The sequence below is a fragment of the Balearica regulorum genome, chromosome 4, assembly GCF_011004875.1.
Source record: "Balearica regulorum gibbericeps isolate bBalReg1 chromosome 4, bBalReg1.pri, whole genome shotgun sequence".
NCBI classification, from domain to species: Eukaryota; Metazoa; Chordata; class Aves; order Gruiformes; family Gruidae; genus Balearica; species Balearica regulorum.
The window spans coordinates 46,145,337-46,164,795 of NC_046187.1; the positions used below are offsets into that span (position 1 = coordinate 46,145,337).

A 19,459-nucleotide genomic window follows, 5' to 3' on the forward strand; every position below is an offset into this window, starting at 1 on the left:
CACATGGGCGCCGCTGGGGCACCTGGTGCGGGGGGGGGGCGGCGGGGGGCGGGGCGGGGCAGGGAGGGGCGGGGCGAGCTGCTCGGTCGCAACCGAGTCGTTGCGGTCCGCCGTCGGGCTGCGGAGCGTGAGTGGCTCCCTACGGCGGCTGCCTCCATCAGACGGCGACCCCACACCGGCCAGGCGCGGAAACAGCGGACGTGTGCGCCTTTAAGGGAGGTTCCGCCTCCGCGCTGGCTCCCGCCCCTTTCCGCGCGCCGAGCCAGTAGGAACGGGCGAGAGGGGAAGGCGGGAGAATGCGAACCCCTTGCAGCGCCGCCAGCCGCGCCTTATAAGGGCAGGGCCTCGCGCATGCGTGCAGCCCAGCGGCCAGGGGCGGGGGCTCCGAGTGGGTTTTGCTTCGGCGGCGGCACCGCGGCGGGAAGGGGCGCGGGACCCCGCGAAGGCGCGGCCCAGCCCGGCCCGGCGGTGCATTTACCCCCCTATCGCAGCGCCTCGGCCCGGCCCGCGCGGCTAAGCCCCCCGGCGGGCAGAGGGGCGGCGGCAGCGGGAGGGAGCGGAGCGGGGCCGCCGCGGGGACCCCGCGCCCGGTGCGGGCGGCGCGGAGGCGGCGGCGGATGTGCTGCTGGCGCGGGGGAATGATGCTGGCGGGGCTGCAGCTGGTAGCGGGGCCGGCGGCGCCGGGCGGGGAGCGGGCCCGGCTGCTCTCGCTCTACGTGCAGGACTACCTGGAATGCGTGGAGTCGCTGCCGCTGGACATCCAGCGGAACGCCTCGCTGCTGCGGGAGATGGACACCCAGTGCCAAGGTGGGCGCCGCCGCGGGACGCGGCCTCTGCCACAGGGCACCGGGCGGGGGAGAAGGGGGGGGGCCCTGTCGTCCGCCCGCCGCACATGCGCTCGGCGCAGAGGGGCCGGAGCCGGGGCGGGCCCAGCGGAGGGGGGTGGGCGCCGAGGTGGGCCCCCTGACGAGGCCTGCGCGGGGCTGAGCCCGCGGCGGTGCGGGGCGCAGCGCTCGGTGTTTGCCGGAGCGGGTGGCGGGCGATCCCTCCCGGGGTAGGGCGCCCTGCGATGGCGGTGGCCCCGCCTCGGGGGCGATGGGAGCCGGCGGTTTCTCGCTGCCCGGAGCTAGGCCCCGGCTCCGCTCCACCGTGTGGAGCCGCTCCCGCCCCGCTTTCCCCCACCGGGCAGCCCCGCTGATTGAACTGGCGGCGGTGCTGCTGGAGGTAGGAGCACGAGAATCGGTTTTACAGGTCCCTCTGCCCGCCGCGGTGTGCGGTGCCGCGTCCCGGCGGAGCCGTGTCCCAGTCCCACGGTAAATAGCTGCTCTCCGGACCGTCCCGCCGGGCGCTGACCCGGGGCGCTGAGCGAGGAGGCTGCGTAATGTGTTCGCAGTGTCCCTCTGGTAACGGAGAGGGTCCGTGAAGCGGGAAGTTCCTCCGAACTTCAGTCAAAGACGTGGCTTCTTCCGAAGTGCAGGTTAAACGTCAATTACATCCATCACGCCTCGCATTCTTGGGCTGCAGAGCTGTGGTGTCTTTCACTTCTAATTACTGCCCTACCGCCTAATGGTAAGGTGGGACTTGCTCCTGAAAAACATTACTGCTTGAACTCGGCGGCGGAGGCCGAGTGCCCCGGCAGGAGGGGGGGGCGGGGGCGGGGGTTGGCCCCGCGGAGCAGGAACTGGAGCCGTGTGTCCCTCCGTCACGGCAGGCATTCCCTCTCTGGGGCAGAGGGGACCCTCGAGGCCTTTCAGGCGTTGAACGGGTCACCTCGGAACACAGCTATTGTAAACGGATTCTTTCAATTATCTTTCTAATTACCCAGGAAGATAGATAAGAACAGGCTTTTGTGAGTTTTCTGTGTTTTTAAGGTCTGAAGGGCTAGACTTGTCTGCAGCGTTTTGAATTGTTAGTCAAGGCTGGACTGCCTAGCAGGCCCCTTACCTGATCTGTGGTGACAATACTCTAGATCTGTCTTGAATAGATTCAATCTTTTATTTAGGCTGTACCTCCCGTATATACTCCTCCAGCCACTAATACAGTACTGGCCCAAAGCAGAGGTTTGTTGCTAGCTTTACCAAAGTCTTCAACTGTTTAAAAAAAAAAAAAAAAAGAAACCCAAAGCCCTAAAAATGTGATTAAAGTATTTTAGGCCTGAGTCTGAAGATGTAAAAGCAGTGCTAAATAATTTTAGCTAACTTAAAAGGTAGCGATAGTTCATGCAGGAGGGACAAAGGCACTCCTGTGCTCAGAAAACTGGAAATCCTTTTAGCTTTATTAGCTCCACCAAACTTAATCAGATTATCTGTAATGAACGTTTGGCCCTGGTTTGTGTTGTGTTTGGTTTATTGCGTTTTGTTTTTTTTTTTAAACATGTTTCAGAGCTATTTAAGTTGTGTGTATGGATGCTTTTTCTAATCTTAAGACCCAACAAGGAGTTTTGTTAACTTGCATCTCTGACAACCTGAAGGTTCTTTCCTCTTGTTAATAGATGGTGATCCATTTAAAGTGTGCGGCATACCTTCACGAGCTGCACCCAGGAAATAAGCAGCATAGGGTGAATGTTGTTCTCTGTCGCCATGTGAAAAAGCAAACAGTTACTGCTTGGGGTCCTTCTGGGCAGGGCATTCCCAATATGGGAAATCTGTGTAACTACACCTACACTTCCCCCCCCCCCCCCCCCCAATAAAAAAAAAAGACTGGGTGGGAGATAATGTGGCTGCAGAATATTGTATTCTGGTTATGCCTTTCTAGTTCAACAGGCCACAAAGTACCTTACTCCACCCTTTTCAGGAGCAGAGAGTAAGATTTTTTTTTTTTTTATTCCCCCCCTCCTCCAGTCAGGGCAACAGGCAAGCGGTGTAGCTGAAGGTGCAGGGAAACAAAGCCTGTGTTTTTTAACGGCAGCTGGAATGCTAGTATTGAGAAAAAAAATAGATTGAGTTATTGGACAGGCCGAGTAGTGATTCTTATCTTCCCCTAGTGAAAGTCTGGAACAGAACAAAATACTGTTGGCTCCTGTTGTCATACAGGTTTTCAGACTATATAGTAAAAAACGGCTGTTCACACTTAAGCTACTGTTTCAAGATGTCAGTAGCAAAAAAAGTCACTGAACAATGTTGAGATAATATCTATGGCTTCCATTTAGCACAAGCTTGAATCATTTTGGAACTGTACAATGCAGACAAATTCTTTAAAAATGAAAGCCAGTTTGTGAAATGCGGGTCTTTAGGAAGAGATAGATTGTACTGCATACCTTCTCGCTTTAGAAGTAAATAGTTTAGTGTCATTCATAAATTCCCTTGCCTGTTCAAATAAAATCCTTAAGTTGTTTCTGAAGGAACCAGAACTGTATCTAATGCTGTGCAGCAGGTTTCACTGTCAGTTCTGCTCATCTATTTCCTTACACGTTAGCAATTTCTGTCTCTTATGTATAGATCTAGTTTAACTTTAGGTCTGGAAATATTATTTTAAAATCCAGCAATATAGAACAATAGACTAAAGACTAAGACTGGCTTATAAGGCATTTGTTAATCTCGTATTTGGGTTCATTAAACTTGCTTCTAAGAACTAGATTTTATGAAAGATTTACAGCAATCCCTGCAGTTATTTTGCATGACTTGCAAGAAGAAAACTTAGAAGTCAAACTGTGAGCCACTCGTTACTAGTTGCTTAAAAATATCCTGTGATGCACTAAGCAGTAGGTCACCTATTCTGTAAAGTTCAGCCTCGATTTAAAATACAACTTGCAGTAATTTGTCTTGGTAATAGGAAAAGCATTTTGAGTGGTTTAAATTTATTTAAATCCTGATTGTAAATTTGCTATTGTGTAACTTAAGTTGTCGTACTCCTTCTATCACTATGTCTACTTGAAAGTGTAATACCAAACCTTTAGATGAATAAGAAGGGGAAGGCAGAGGACCTGGATATCCTAATTTTGGAGTGTTATGTATCATGATATATAATAATTATATGAATTCTAAGTTTCTTCCTGTGATATAATAAGCTATTGCTTTGGTTTGTAGGCAGGAGTCTGCCTTACCACTACTGTGGTAAGGACTCTCAACAGAAATTCTTGCTTTTTCAGATGGAGGCAGGATCTGGACTATCTGTGCTCCAGCAGCTATGGTTCCCTTTCTTGGGTTATCCTTTCTTTTTCCAGTGGCTTAAATAAGCTTGCTTTTTCTTAGAACTTAAGATTTTTTTCTTGCAACAGATTGTGATCTTAAACACTGATTTGATGACCACGTGCAACTTGAATAAAATATCTGATCTAGCCCACTAGGGTATACGATGATTAAAATTTGTACTATTTCTCATCAGTTAGAAATACATTTCTATATTTTCTTGAGCGTGTTCCATATTGTGTAATTATTCCTATTATCTTTATTTTATAGAAGCGTTAAAAGAAATAGATGATGTCTATGAAAAATACAAGTCAGAAAATGATCCTGTTCAGAAGAAACGCTTGCAGCAGCATCTTCAGCGTGCATTAATCAACAGCCAAGAACTTGGAGATGAAAAAATTCAAATAGTTACTCAGATGCTAGAACTGGTGGAGAACAGAGCCCGGCAAATGGAAACACATTCTCAGTGTTTTCAAGATCTGTCTGAGAATGAAAAGCCTCTAGAAAAGGCAAAGATGGAGTCCTGCCAGCCAGAGAGATCTTCGCGTAGACCTCGTCGCCAGCGAACCAGCGAAAGCCGTGATCTGTGCCATATAGCAAATGGTATTGATGACTGCGATGATCAGCCACCTAAAGAAAAAAGATCTAAGTCTTCCAAGAAGAAAAAACGCTCCAAAGCCAAACAAGAGAGGGAGGTTTCACCTGTAGAATTTGCAATTGATCCCAATGAACCAACTTACTGCTTATGCAACCAAGTGTCTTACGGTGAAATGATAGGATGTGATAACGAACAGTGTCCTATTGAGTGGTTCCACTTTTCATGTGTTGGACTCACCTACAAACCAAAGGGGAAATGGTATTGCCCCAAGTGCAGAGGAGACAATGAGAAAACAATGGACAAATGTACTGACAAATCAAAAAAGGATAGAAGATCGAGGTAGTGAAAGCAATTCATGTTTTAAAGAGTTGCTCCTTTTATATTAAAATGTTTAATTTCCAGAGAACGCTGTTTTAGGAAATGCATAAGACTATGCAATAATTTTTAATCTATAATATTAATGGAGTATTAAAAGCTGTTATACCTTCTGTGATCTTTAACTTTCTGCACTGAATAACCAAATAATTGAAACAGGGTGGCTTCAGACCTTCACAGGAGACATTACAAGCATATGGCGCTTGGTTTCAATTTAACCCCATTAGTATTTTAAAGAACCTTGTAAATCTTGAAATAATGGTGGTGGGAAAGATACTGAAGAACTTTTCATCTTATGGGAAGGGCATTGAAAGGCCTCACGTAACTGCTAGAATCTTGACAACTGAATTTGTTCTTTATCCCAGGTCTGAAGTTTTCAGTTTTTGTGTTAACATCACACACTTGGAATTAGGGTTTTTGAATTCAGCTGTAACTGTAAAAGTCTTCCGAGCTAAAAGCAGACCTCTTCAGTGACTTTCATATGACCAGTGTGTTATTTCAAGGAAGAAAATACCACTAACTTAAGCTTTTTTTTGTCAATATTAAACTCTTGTCTTTGTGACTTTACACTTGGGAGTCAATTTTTGGATATGATGGAATTATGGTGTATATGCAGTTTTGGATAGTTTTAGTAGGTTTTGTTGTGGTTCTCTTGAGCATCCTGATGTGGTCTTTACTGTTTAAAACGTTATCTCTAATGCCAAAACTATTTCCTTGATTGTTTATGTTTTGCCACTGCCTATATAAGCCTTGAAGTGGTAGAAGGATCCCTTGAGAGGAGGGGATATTGACATCTCAGGGAACAGAAATTGCAAATGTGATGAAATCATCATCATCATAATCTCTAGAGAGCAGAAACATGACTGGTATTCTCTAGGATGTAAACTTCACTTTTCCTTAAATGTTATTTGTATATGTTTGCGGCCACACCTGGGTTTAGGTACAGCACCACAGTTCTTGGACTTGGGTGACTATCTAAAAAGCCTGAAGGCAAAAGCTTTCAATGAAAGTTTTGATAGATAATAGAAAACGAAACATAAGCATGACTGGCACAGAGCCAGTAGACAATTCCCAACAGGTTTCTGACAGGTTAGGTAACAGTGTTGTCCTTAAGTATGCCGGTAGTGTCTAAACACTACTAGGGTGGTAGTTAAAAGTGAACTTCCTCACCCCTGTGCCTTAGAGGAGGTAGAAAAAAGATGAAAACAGCTGTTCCTGCCCCTTTGCAATGGGAGATGCTAATAGAGAAGTGGTGTACCAAAGCTTGGACCTAGAGTTCCTGCTCAACAATGTTCTCCCTTGTGCCCTAGTGGGCTGGGCAAGGCAGACAGAGCAGCTCTGCAGGGATGGGGGGATGGGGGAGGGGGGGAAGTTCTCTCTAGCTGGGCTGCAAGTGCACGGAAGTCCTGAAAGACCTGTGCTCTTTGTTGCTGAGGTCTCCCTTGACAGCACAGAGGGAGAAGTGACACTTATCTCTGGCTAAGCCTGGTAGAAGAGCAGTTGTGCTGAGTTGAGAGCAGCCCAGAAGGCAGATGAGCAAAAGCAAGCCACGGTGGATGAATGCCATCAAAACTCCCTCCTGCGTTTCCACTAGAGGGCTGTGACGGCTGGGGCTGGATGAACTGCACTTGGCATAAAGAAAGCCTCTGTGCTGTTGGGCCAGATGGTATGAATCAATGCGCAGGACTCTAAATATTATAAGCTACGTAAAATACTCAGCCAGTTACCACAGTTAATGATCTGATTCTGTAACAGGATTTAGCATTTACAAGTAATACTAGTTAACATATGGCAGGGGAGTGAGAAGCTAGTGTTCTCAACTTTTGCTCTAAAATTGTAGGTTTATTAAGTGGACTAGCTCCACTGGGGATGTACCATCAGCGGGGTAGGCGAGAAGATAAACCTTATCCGAAGGCCCTATCTTGCTTTCCAGGCCTAGTGGCTAATCTGAGGTGGCAAAGATAAGCTTCTTGAGGGGGCTGGATCATGGCAACTGATGGAGAATGATCAACACTGTTGGAGACAAGTGTTGTAAGTCCTCCTCTGTGCATTTTACTCCTTTTTCTATTTGTTACAGCTAATGAATCTTAAATTTCCTTCTTGGGAAGACTGGTTGGAAGCCATGGGTTGGGGATTGTATCAACATCTAACACCTACCTAAAATGGCAATGCTCCCTAGTATTAAAAAGCAAATATTACTTAACACTGAAGTTGCAGAACAAAGTACAAGTGAAATTGTAACTATAAACATTACTAATTTATCTTGAAAAGTATTGCTTGAATTTCTACTGGCTAAATCAAGAATATTTTTTTCCCCAAGGCAGAGGAGAAAGCTGGGAGCCTTATATAATTGTTCATCTGGAATAATTGCTAAAGTAGGAAGTGTATGTTGCGGTGTTACAGAAAGAAAATTTTAGATTCTGAAAGTGGTACAGATAAATCTCTAATGCAGGGATGCTTTCTTTTATGGCAACGGCCCTTCTAGTGAGGAAAATGAATTCTCAAGGTTTCCAGTGAAGATATTGCTGGGGAAATGGTTCTTGCTTGCCTAATACAGGAAATTGCTGAAATGCAGAAATAATTCAGTTCATAAGCAGATTAGCAGTGTGCCCCAAATATACATGGGTACATCTAAAATTACCTCTTTTAAATACTCTGGCTAATTGGTTGTTAAAACGTACGTGAGAAAAGATCTGATGTTATCTGGCACTTAGCATGTCACCACCTTTTTTTTTTTAACCAAACCCAGATTTTGTGGTTTTGCATCCATTTTCATAGAAGGTCAATGGTAATTGCTGAAGACACTCATAAGATGCTAGTATGAAATCAGAAAGGTAAGTAAAGAACTCTTAGGTTGCTTCTTAATGTTGAGTTCCTTTTCTTAAAGGGATGAACCTCACTAGTGAAGTGTGAATGAAAAGTAAACACTGTTGAAACAGTTCATCTTCAAGATATGTATTGACTGTCATGAAGTCTAGCTTCTTGGAAAGAAAAAAACAAAACCCCCAAAAATCTGGGCAACAAACACTTTGGAAGCTGATATGTAACTACATGGAAACTGCTTCCTCTTTGTGAAAATTGATGCTACATCCTAATTCAGCGTAGGTTACATTTTATTTTCTTGAAGCTTAATGAAACTGTGGTGCGCTTCTAAGTTCTTGCTTTTTGCTTTGCAGTTTTGAAGTAATGCAAGTTCAGCAGTAGCAAAAGGTCCCCATAAACTATTTAAAAGGAATGGTATTGGAGCACGAGTGTTTCTTGACCATTGTCCCATGGACCAGTTTGATTAATCTTGACAAAATAATTATTTAATCAAGCCAAACTTTAAAGCAAAGCAAAAAATACACCTAATAGAAAGCTTATTGTTTTGAAAACTCAACAAGCAATTTAGTAATATTTGCTGTCTACATTATAATGCCATCTTGCTATCTCCAGCAGTTACTGCTTTTTTTTTTTTCTTTTTTTGACTGGAATTCTGGCAAGTCTGGAATAGCAGCAATTGCCACACCAGCAAGTTAAAGAGCTTAGAGTTCTTTCTCCCTCTTACCCACGTATGTATTTATTAAGAGGTCTCATCTATAGTAGCTTTGCAAGTCTTTGACGTCAGCACCTCAGGCTAGAAAAAATACTGCAGGTTTCATAGAAAAGCCCAACTTGCTTTAAATGCTGCAATCTAATCTAGACTTTTTTTCCATACACACCTGAATCTAATAGAACAATGATAAAAGCCCCTGCAAATCATGAAGATACTTTATCACATCACATAATATGTCTGAAGTTCTAGTGCATATTTCAAAGCTAATACTATCTTGGTAGCTACTGCTTGCTGAAGCCTGCTTTAAACTCAAATGACAGATGTAGTAGTCCTGAAAGGCAGCCTACCTACTCCGTGAGTCTCAGCAAATGTATTGTGGGCAAAGAAAAAGTAACTTGTTTGTGCTACAGCTTAGAAGTAGCATGTCTTCCTCTGTCAGGACTAGCAACCCTGCCTAGTCTGTGCAGAGGAGACTTGAGGCACGGCAAGCATGGTTTGACCTGTGGAATGCTACAGACCAAATGAACTGAGACGTACGTTGGGAAGGAAGTGCACTAGACCAGTCAGATGAGGATAGGAAAGTAGTGGCGGTTGCTGTTTTCTGAGAGTTTCCTACAGGAGCCTAAATCAAGAAGGGTTGAAAACCTCGAATGGAGATGTGTATCTCCGTGCAATTCAGAGTAAAGCATCTGTTCTTGAAGATAGGCACTTCTTACCTTACTCACCTCACCTCTCAAAAGTTCTTTTGAGCCACTTTAAGCAGCTTCCTTGACCACTGCAGCTTTCTGAATTCTATTCAAATGCATAGCTTTTCCTGGGCACAGTGAACAGTTATGTCTCTGAATAGCTAAGAGGCTTGACATGTTCCTTGTGTCCTTAATCATCGGACAGTCTAGTTTTCTTCAGGTTCTTCCTGGCTGCTAGCAGATACTTCTCCAAAGAAGTCTTTTTTTCGGTGGAATGAACAGTTGGTTTTGCATCTGATCCTCTCAAGATGATGAGCGGGGCTGTCACTCAAACCCACAAGAATTGTTTTTCTGTCTAGTGCTAGTTAGGTAAGACATTTTACTGTCAGTAGTAAAACCAGATGTTACTGTGCAACTGTTCAAGTCCCACAAACTTTTCCTAGAAGAAAAAGATGTTTATTTTTCACTATTATCATGCCTCTTTTATAATACATGCCATGAAAGAGTTGAAATCCTGTCTTTTGTGCCAGTTTTCTGATTACCTTCCAGTCTTTGGAACAGCTCAAGGATTATAGATTTCCACTATCCATTAGCTGGCCACTAAACAGTTCTGTTTAGTGAAAATTCTGGCAAATTTTTCATTAAATGAAGCTGTCATTTGCCTTTGAATCCAAGTTTCTTCTTAAGATCAAGCTCATATTGCATCTGAATCCTTTCTAATTTTTGGCTGGGGTAGGGTAAAAGTTCTAAAAGCATATTTTGACAAATTCTGCATTTTTTTCCACCTATTTCTGCATTCTTTTGGTTTACCTGGTAGGGCAAGTTCAGTTTGAAGTCAGCAATATTTTAACTGCAAGTATTAGACTGGACTGCATCTCAGTTCTGCTGCAACTGTGTTCTAGCAGAACATTGCTGACTGTAGCGTGGCCCATTTTGTATTTCTCAGAGATGCATTTCATGCATTGCAGGGTTCTCTTTTTCTCAAATACACATCAAGGAAGTTATAAGTAGCATACACACAGATTCAAACTGCAATTACTTCTGTTCCAAAGGCCTGTTCTCCAGTGTAAGGATTAGTGCTTAGCAGGGCACATAGCAAAACTTTGGGGAGGATTTTATTTTCTTCTGCATGTTTACGGAGTATCTCCACTGAAAATGGTAAAACTGGTAGATGAATTTCACTACAGTGATTAGCTGCGCACATTAAGACTAGTAGAAAGTTACAGTTTATAGGTGCAGGAGTAGGGCAGAAGCAACTTGGGTACTTCTGTAGCTGACTGTAGTGTGATTTAAGAAGCCTAAAAGGAAACTTTTATGTCCTGCTGAGAAACAGAATTAAATAAAAAGAGTTCTAGAACATTTGAGAACAACTTTCAGCAGATGAATTAGGATAAAATCCTGTTCCAATTTAAATAAAATTCCGTTGAGCAGGGTTCTACCCAGCATACAGATTTCCAGCTTCCTTTGACTAAAGCCTAAAAAAAGATTAAAGCTCCATGGCAACTGCTATCTTAACTCCTGACAGCCGTAGTATAAATTACATCTTGGAAAAACCTAATACTGAAAGTTTTATTTAGGTCACCAGTCAAGCTAGGAAATGGCAGGCTTACACATACAACCCCAAACTTCATTTTGCCCCTGCATGGTCTCAGTGAGGCAGAGATTTCTGTGGAAGGCAAACTGGATGCTATATGCAGTATGAGTTTAAAAACCTGACAAATTTTAGGTGTGTAAATTTGTTTCATAGTTTTGGGGAAAAGAGAGCAATTTACTTGCAACTGTATCCTTCCAGTGAGGAATACAGCAAGGTTCATCTGGGAGACAGCAGCCGGGACAGGTACTATGTGAGGTTGCCACAGTAGCTGCATTTTCTGGCAGTGGAGGAGGAACAGTACTGTTTGGTTGGTTTATTTATTTATTTAGGGAGATGGGCAGAGGTTGCACAATTAATTCATTTGCCCACAGGGGCCCCAGCGTTCATATTTGTGGCACCAAAGCTACGTGTCCCTTTTGGGGTTATATGGAGATACTGCTTTCTTGCTGTTTGATGTTAACAATGAAGAGGTTATTATTTTGAGTGGTGGAGATGAACATAAATGGACATTAAAAGTCTAGAGTAAAGGGCACCTGTGGTAAACAACAACAAAGCCCCCCAGATTTCTGCTATCTGCATGAAGATTATCTGGTACTGTTATTTCCTTAGTTCTGCTTTCTTGTTCTTTGACTATTTTTGACCCTGTCCTCTCTGGACTATGTTCTTTTCAGGCCACGAAGAATGCCTTTAATTGTTGTCTGAGGAACACTTTATCAGAGCCATTAAAATAGCCTTGTACCTGAGACAGGGAGGGATTGGTAACCAGGATCATCAACCCTGCTCTCCAGCACAGGGGCAAAAAGGGGGGCTGCGTGTTCCCTAGTCTGTCAGCTGCTGGGCAAACATAGAATTACTCCGAGGCTCTTTTTGACCTCAGGAGATAGCAAAGTTTAAGTCCTCAATATCCCATTTAAAAGGAGAAAGTACTCATCTTTTCTCAAATAAAAATAAATCCAAGATAATATCAAAACCCTACTAGAGTTGCAGCCCACTATATACTGGCATTGCCTACTTAGAAATTTTGTCTTGTAAATGTTTAATACCATCTATTACTGGAGAAGGATGAGAAACAGAATTGTAGAAGCATTACCAATATAATAATTGGTTTTACAGACCTGCAAGTAGGACTGCTTTTGCCCTTTTCTCCAGCAGCTGGAGTTTGCTGATCACAGTATGATGTACACCTTCATAACCAGGAATAGTGGTATGCTGGTTTTCAAATCGATTGCAAACTTTTAGCCTATGGACAGATAACAAAAACATACTCAAATACATATAGATAGTGAATTCTATAAGAAAAATACTTTTTTTTTTTTTTTTCCCCTCAGAGGTGTAATATCGAGATCCTAGCAATCAATTGTATTGCCAGTTGAAGACAGTGCATTGTACGAGTTAACCAGTAGAGCTGGGACACAGATTACAAGATAATCTCACTGCTAAATGGCTTTTGGGAGAGTTCTTAAGAAGTTTAAAAAACAGTAAATGACTTGGATTTCTGAGTATCAGATCATTAGAATTTCTGCATCGGTGAAGAACTCTTCATATTAATTTCATAGAACTTGGAAATGTTGAATAATAATTGAAATCATACAGAAACAGACCACTGAGCATTTTCTAAATAAAAATACATGCTTTGGCTATGATTTTTCAATGCAGCAATCTGTAATCTAATCATAGTATACACCAGAGTGGCAAATTCATCTACATTATGATTATATTTTATTTTACAGTAGAAGGTAAAAATAATTTTGAGTCTTTCCCCTCTTACACTATTAAAATATTTATAGTAAACTGCAAAGATACTTCTGGATGATTTTAAGTAAAGAACATTGCAATAAAATTTGTGATTATCATACAAGAGCTATTCTAAACTCAACTCCAGAAGACACACCTCCCCATTGCCAAAGCACTGCCAGATCAGGTAAGTTAACGGAGTATGTGTTCATTCTTATGCCTGTGCAAGCAGTTGGCCCTGCTTGCCCTGGGGAGTGTACTTAATGCCTTAGCCAGTGACGTTTTACAGGCCACAAGGTTTGTCTTCCTGTAAACATGCTATGCACTTTTGAAACCTTCTTGAGGATAAAATATGATGCTTCTGTGAAAAAGTGACATTTTAAGTATTTAAATTTTTCTTTAGAGAAATCCTGAATGTTTTGTCACACACTTGTGGCTGTTGCCACGGAGACAGAATTGGTTTTGGGGAAGCAGGTCAGACATAAGTCTCATATTTAATAAAGTTTTTTTGCTAACACCTCTCTCTTGTATTTAATGACTTGTCATCTGTATTTCCTGGCATGAGGTACAACAGCACCCACAGATTTCAAAGGCTTGACTTTGTGAAGTGCACCAGAGTAACTGAACTGCAGCTTTGGTAACTGCCAACTGTAAAAAGCTGTTAAAACTTAGGAGAACTAAATCAACTGAGAAGAAATTTAAAACTTTTTGTACTAAATCATGCAAGTCTCTCACAGGAGGAACAGCCTGACCATAACCAGAAACATTCCTGCATCTATTCTGTCTCTGGATGAAGGGCTAAAAAAAAACCAAACCAACAAACCAAAAACAACCTAATATTTTGGAATACAGCCTCTAGACAGAAATTTATTCAAAAAACTTAGTAGGAAAAAGTTGTTCTTAAATCAAGATCATGCTAAGGCTCCTTCTTGAACCTTATGGCTCGCCAAAGTAAATCTGCATATAAAAATACATAAAATGCATCCAGATTATAGTCCTGGATCTCTTTCTCACTAAATTAAGCACAGCTTCTAAATGGAATTATCTGATGAATACAAAAATTACATACTTCCATTCAATTCTTTATAGCTGAAGCCAAGTTCTTTAGGCTGACTGTGCTTTCAACCATGTTTTATTTTCCCAGTGATATAAACTGATATTTAACAGCTTGCACCTTTCCTCTCTGCCCATTTCTCCAAAGGTGGTGTGCAAACGTGCTCTTCAGCACATGCTTCATCTCCTATTCAACAGCCTGAATAACTGATAAGACCGCAGTGCAATTTTAAATCATGGCAAAATACAAAATCTGCACAAAGCAGGTTCTGTCTCTGTTCAAAAGCTGGCTCTATTAAAAAAAAAAAGCACCATGAATACATAATACTGTTGAAACTGTTTATTTTTGCCTTGCATAGCAAAAATGATGAGGGACACTGGGGATGAGCTCCTGAACTAAAGCCAGTCATGCAAATACTGACTAATGAGATGGCACTAAGCTTGTTCCTGTAAGATACTGCTTGTGTGTGTTTGCAGCAAAATGCCCAAGTTTCTACTGAAGGCTTAAGTGCATCAACTGAAGCATCTACCTAAGGTACCATAGTTGAAGTCATCTAACTCGAGACTCTAAACCATGGCTAACCTTCCACTGGGTCAGGGTTCTTAACACTCCATAGGAAGTAACTGAAGCAGTAACTGTGGTATTGCTATTTCTGCCATGCCTTTGAACTATGCAGGAAGATAGAATATTTAATGGAGTGTTATGAGTTTCAGCTGAAGATGGTGCTGATTGATATAAACAACTCCATTACAATAGACTGTATAATAGTTTTGGCATAGTTTTATTTCAATGTAGCATTTCAAGCAGATCTCTGCTTAACCCTTAAATAAAACCCATTAGAGGGGTTTGTATGTGTATGCTATTATACTTGGAAAGATCATGAAACAGCACAACTATAGAGGCTGACTGGACTTCCAAAAGCTCTAAATAAATGGCATTTCTCAGTTGTCTCTCATTACAACTGTGCAAGCCTTAAAAACACTAAGTTTCTTCTAAGTCTTATTTTGATATGAATATAGGCACTGGAATCCTGTCACCTTCTACTGGACACTCAATGGGCAGCTGGGGATGGAGGGCTGCCTTTATCACTAAATTTTCCCTAGATCCCTTTATTTTGTTTGATGCTTGGGTTTCTGAATTGTACCTTTTCAGCCCAGAGTCTCCTTGTGTTGTTTGTGTCACTGTGATTAGATTTTTACTCCAGAGTGGCATGATCATCATCATCTACTTCAGCTAGGAAAAGCGGGGGGAGAGTCACAAATAGTCGTACTTAAAACCTGAGTGAGTGCCATATAAAGAGAGCACTGCTTAATAAAGATGACACACACAAAAAGCCTAATTTCAAACAAATCATGCAACGACTGCCCAACGTTCCTCCTCATTTCCAGTTTAGAAGATCAGAACATGTAAGCAGAAACTAGTATATTTGTCATTCTAAACCATTGGTTATCTGTTTGTCTCATTTTTTATGTAGCAAAAAACCTGGCGAGATGACCAACTATAGTTTTATCATACTTAGTGAAAGGATGCAAGTGAGTGGAAGAAAATTATGTAAGAATCATTTTGTTTGAAAAGATTACTCAAAGAAATTTTTACAAATGTGCAAAATCCTTGAATTATCAGCAGAAGCACAAAAACCTATTAACTTATTCTTTGCATTTCATGAAGTTACTTTATCAGCATTAGCCAGCTTCCTCATTTTTCCTTTCTGAGCAAGTGATTCAGTAGAGGAACTTGATGATTGTGGAGTGTACCATTCATGTAATAACAAAAGGGGAACATATTCAGGAGATTACCCACTTTCCTTCATGACTCCAAAACCAATTCTACTGGCATCATCTGTAACTGTCAAGTAGTACACATCTGGCTCATTTTTCAACAATTTTTAAACCTAAAATTTAGAAAAATAGTGATTTTCATTATCTGTCAGATAAACACCTCTATTATTAATTTGATATTAGTCTTAAGGAATAACACTTTAATGATTATTTAATACAGTACAATAATCAACGACAATAAAAACCTCCTAGGATTTGAAGAGAGTAAGATCAACATGTCACTAATTTTGCACCATTGCAAAAAACCAAAATCTTGTGAAATGAATAAACAGGAATGCTGTTTTAAGACATGGTAAATAATTATATGCTATTCAGTTCTGGAAACCAGAGTTAAGGGTGGAGGGAGTTCAAATAAGCAACAAGATAGAGGTGTGGAAGACAATGACTTCTAATGAAAAATAGAACAAAGCCTAGAAACAAGAGGACTGAGGTCAGTAGTCCTCAGTAATGTGGAAGTTTGCTTCCAAGAGGAAAGGGGCAATCCATCTAAGTGAAAAGGACAATAATTAATGTCCTTCAGATGGAGCACTGAAGGTTTAAATAAGATACTAGGGAGAAAACAGAACAAAAAAAGAATTGTCCAACAATAATGACAATTAAACACTGGAATATATTGCTTTGGAAAGTAAAGATCTCTAGTGACAAAGATGCTACAAGACAGGCTAGACAATCATGTCAGCATTGGTTTAATTATAACTGATCCTGCCCTTGGCCACAGAAAATGGATTGGATCAGCAGTTCTTGAGCACTGACATATCCTTGGAGGCCCAGAAAATGGTCCAGGAAAATTTAATCTGATATTTCTCCTTATTCCTACCTTTCCCCCTAAAAGTTCTCTCTGAAAATAATTTGAAGAATGTAGTATTTACTCTCAGCCAGCAGGACAGGAGAGGAGCAGAGCCATCAGATCCACCCTCCCTAAGGGCACATTTTGAGCATCACCATTGGCCAGCTGGGTGGACACTTGCTGCACGCTCCTTGCATTCCCCTGGCAAAAGTGAGCTGAACTGTCTTGAAGGTTATGCTACCACAGCAGCACAAAGTCCATGGGGAAGGCTGACGCTACTCTTCCCAGTGAAATCCAGATCCACAACTGAGGAACATTTAAAGGCATAAGATGTGAGGAATGGTGCAATTTTCCAGGGGCATCAAGACTAGGATCAGTGAGAGGAAGCTTCTAATGATACCTGGCGATTCAGGCGACGGCTGCAGAACACAACTACCCAGGGACAAGATTCCAGCCGTTGTACAGAAGTACCACCTATTTGCTGGAGTAAAAATAGGGATGTTTGTATATATGAAGGGCCTATCCTATTACAATAGAAAGATATGCCCAATAATAATAAATTTCAGTACCGTTGAAATAAATGACCTCCTAAATGTGTTTCCAGCTCTAGTTTCTACTTGTTGCATATGTAATTAATTAATAAAATAATTATATTTTCCACACTCATAGAAAATGTGATAGATGTTCAGGTATTTTAAGCAGCAAACCAGGATACTATGCTTTGGTTGCTACCTTTTCAAGAAACACTGGAATAATGTTTCACAGTATTTTCTTTGATAAGTGTTAATTTTTGATGGAAGGGACTGGCAAAATGAGCACACGAATTTTTAGCAACTACAGAACATGTTCAGTAAGTAATTCTTACTGTGCTCATCATTTCTGAGTAGTTTCAGGCAAATATTCACCATCCAAACTCTTGGCTATTTTTATAAATACCACATCTAGCAGTCAACATGAAAAGTGCATTTAAGCTTATGAAAAATACCTACCATTCCAGTTTCTAAGTTCCACAGGATGATATAGTTGATTTTCTCTTCTTCAGTGCAGCTGGGAAGCACCACGTAGTGGCCAACGTAGGTCAAGCCAGTAGTGTATTGAAAGAGGAGAGATGTGCTGGTTTCAAGAAGATGAAATTGGCACAGAGATGGTGCACGTGGTATATGTACCTTTTCTCAATCTTTACGTATTTATTTATATATAAGTAGTTAAGTGACGTTGGTGTTGGTCAATTAACCTTAAAACCAGATGAGTCTCTAGGCATCAGTCCTTTCATGTCGACATATAAATAATTGTGTATGTACACATGTGCACTTGTAATAACTGCTCCAGATGATCTGTCTGTTGATCCAATGCATTGATGACTGAGAAAATCAAGGTAAATCATGGCAAATGAACACAGGGCTGAGACTATCTACAGTAAGTCAGATGGGGAAACTGTTCATAGTAAAGCCAAACACAGCACACCAGTGATACTTTATACATGCAGATGACAGTAAGTAGCAAAGATTATCAAGAAACTTTGGAATTCTGGTTACAACACAATGAAACTGTAAAATTCTTATTGCAATTTAACATTTGATCTTTAGGAAGAAAAACTAGAGAATTTACGATTAGAAAATTAATCTTCAGTGTAAATTAAGCAATCAAAAGGTGGACTTAATTATAATTATGACCTCAGAGCACTTACCTATTTGATACCTTCCTGATACCAGATCATAACGGAAACTATGGAGTGAAAACAAGGTAGAAATAAGTGACATAATAAAAGGAATACAAAGTAGGACAAAATAGCTTCTCAGCATTCTAACAGTTGTTTCATAACATATCCATCAGCAAGCAGAACAATATTTTCAGATTTGAGAGAAACTGTATAAACATTATACATTAGGATGTTGTTTCTCACCTTTTCACCTCCACTAAGCAAGTACTGATCAATGGCATTATGTTTTTCACTAGTAGGTTCCTTTTTTCCCCATTTCTTGTTCTACCTTCTTCTCCAGTCTCCTTTCCTAATTTCCTTGCACCTTTCCCATGGGGTCCAAAGTTCTGAAAAAATATTGATGTTTGTCACCTGATACAACCTTTTGATTACATTCATTGCAGCAAAATTCCTCAGAAGGAAAGATGCACAATTTCCTTAATAGGTGATCACTACGGTCTTAAGAATTCTGAAAAACCTGCTTCCTTCTCATCTTTTGTATGTTTTAAGCAGGTGGTGATAGACTGCAACTTAAATAACAACCGTGAACAGCAATGGTAGATTCAAGATAAATTCCTTGCATTTACTCAGAAGTCAAAATAGGCTGTCTACAACTCCAGACTTTAAGAGGTGAATGGAAAGTAGTGAGGAAAACTGCCAGTATGCTGACCTTCCATCCACCCAGGACTGCCTCGCCAGTGGACAGAACATACTGGTTACAGATGGAAAAAAGATTGGAAACCACTGGTTTAGACTGATGTCTAGAGAGATAATAATGCTACTTCGATAGTATTTAAGTAAGCATAGTCACAATTCCTCCTTCCCACTTCTCAGGTAGCTAGGGTCACTAATTCTTGCAGTTGGAGGAATATAATATTTGTACATCAGTCTGGTCTTCATCTCTTTGATCTCCCTGCTTCTAGACAAGGACACTCTGGCTTTAAGGAAGGTTACAATGACCTCAGTTATTTATTCCAATAATTCATATTTCAGTGCAAATCCATGGCCTGGACAAACAATATTTCAGCTCCAGCTCTGCAATGCTCAAGAAGTTAAAGCTGCTCCCGTGCTCATTCTCCTTTTGAGTGGAGTCTCCTGATACAGGTCCCTGGTGGCTTTTGACAGAAGATGGCCTGCCAGAATAGGTTGCTCAGGAGTTTTCTTTGTATTCTGGCTCAGCCAGCCCTTTACAAACCCAGTCTCTAAATTCCCAATGACAAAAAGGTCCCTGGCAAAACATCAGGATTCTTTGATATCACATGAACCATGTTCTGGGAACAGCACCAAAAGATCTTATCCAAACATTTCTCACAGATCTCACAAACGCTAGGGAAAACCAACTCAGTCCAACAGGCGCAGCGAAGAATGAGTTGCATCTTTCTGCTCCAGTGAGGTCTTTATTACTGTTAGAGGGTTTTATCCCCAGAAAGTG

General features: G+C 41.6%; 1 protein-coding gene and 1 long non-coding RNA gene across 2 annotated transcripts; one reads left to right on the top strand and one right to left on the bottom strand.

The window, feature by feature from the left end:
- Window positions 1–368: 368 nt before the first annotated feature.
- ING2 (inhibitor of growth family member 2) lies at window positions 369–5,667 on the top strand. The gene is made up of 2 exons (XM_075751936.1): window positions 369–807; window positions 4,398–5,667. The coding sequence occupies exons 1-2, from the start codon at window positions 618–620 to the stop codon at window positions 5,066–5,068; spliced, it is 861 nt and encodes a 286-aa protein (XP_075608051.1). The 5' UTR covers window positions 369–617; the 3' UTR covers window positions 5,069–5,667.
- A 4,005-nt stretch (window positions 5,668–9,672) lies between these two features.
- On the bottom strand, window positions 9,673–17,482 carry LOC142601747 (uncharacterized). Its single transcript, XR_012835336.1, has 4 exons — window positions 17,318–17,482; window positions 15,504–15,594; window positions 12,031–12,155; window positions 9,673–9,760 (listed from the first exon to the last, which is right to left on the bottom strand). It is a non-coding gene; the product is annotated as an uncharacterized LOC142601747 (long non-coding RNA).
- Between the last annotated feature and the right edge of the window lie 1,977 nt (window positions 17,483–19,459).

What these genes read in the sequence shown, in the direction of transcription:
- ING2 (XM_075751936.1), top strand. Translation starts at nt 618, where the DNA reads ATGTGCTGCTGGCGCGGGGGAATGATGCTGGCGGGGCTGCAGCTGGTA. An exon ending in GATGGACACCCAGTGCCAAG is followed by an intron (nt 808 to 4,397) that starts GTGGGCGCCGCC and finishes TTTATTTTATAG; the next exon opens with AAGCGTTAAAAGAAATAGAT.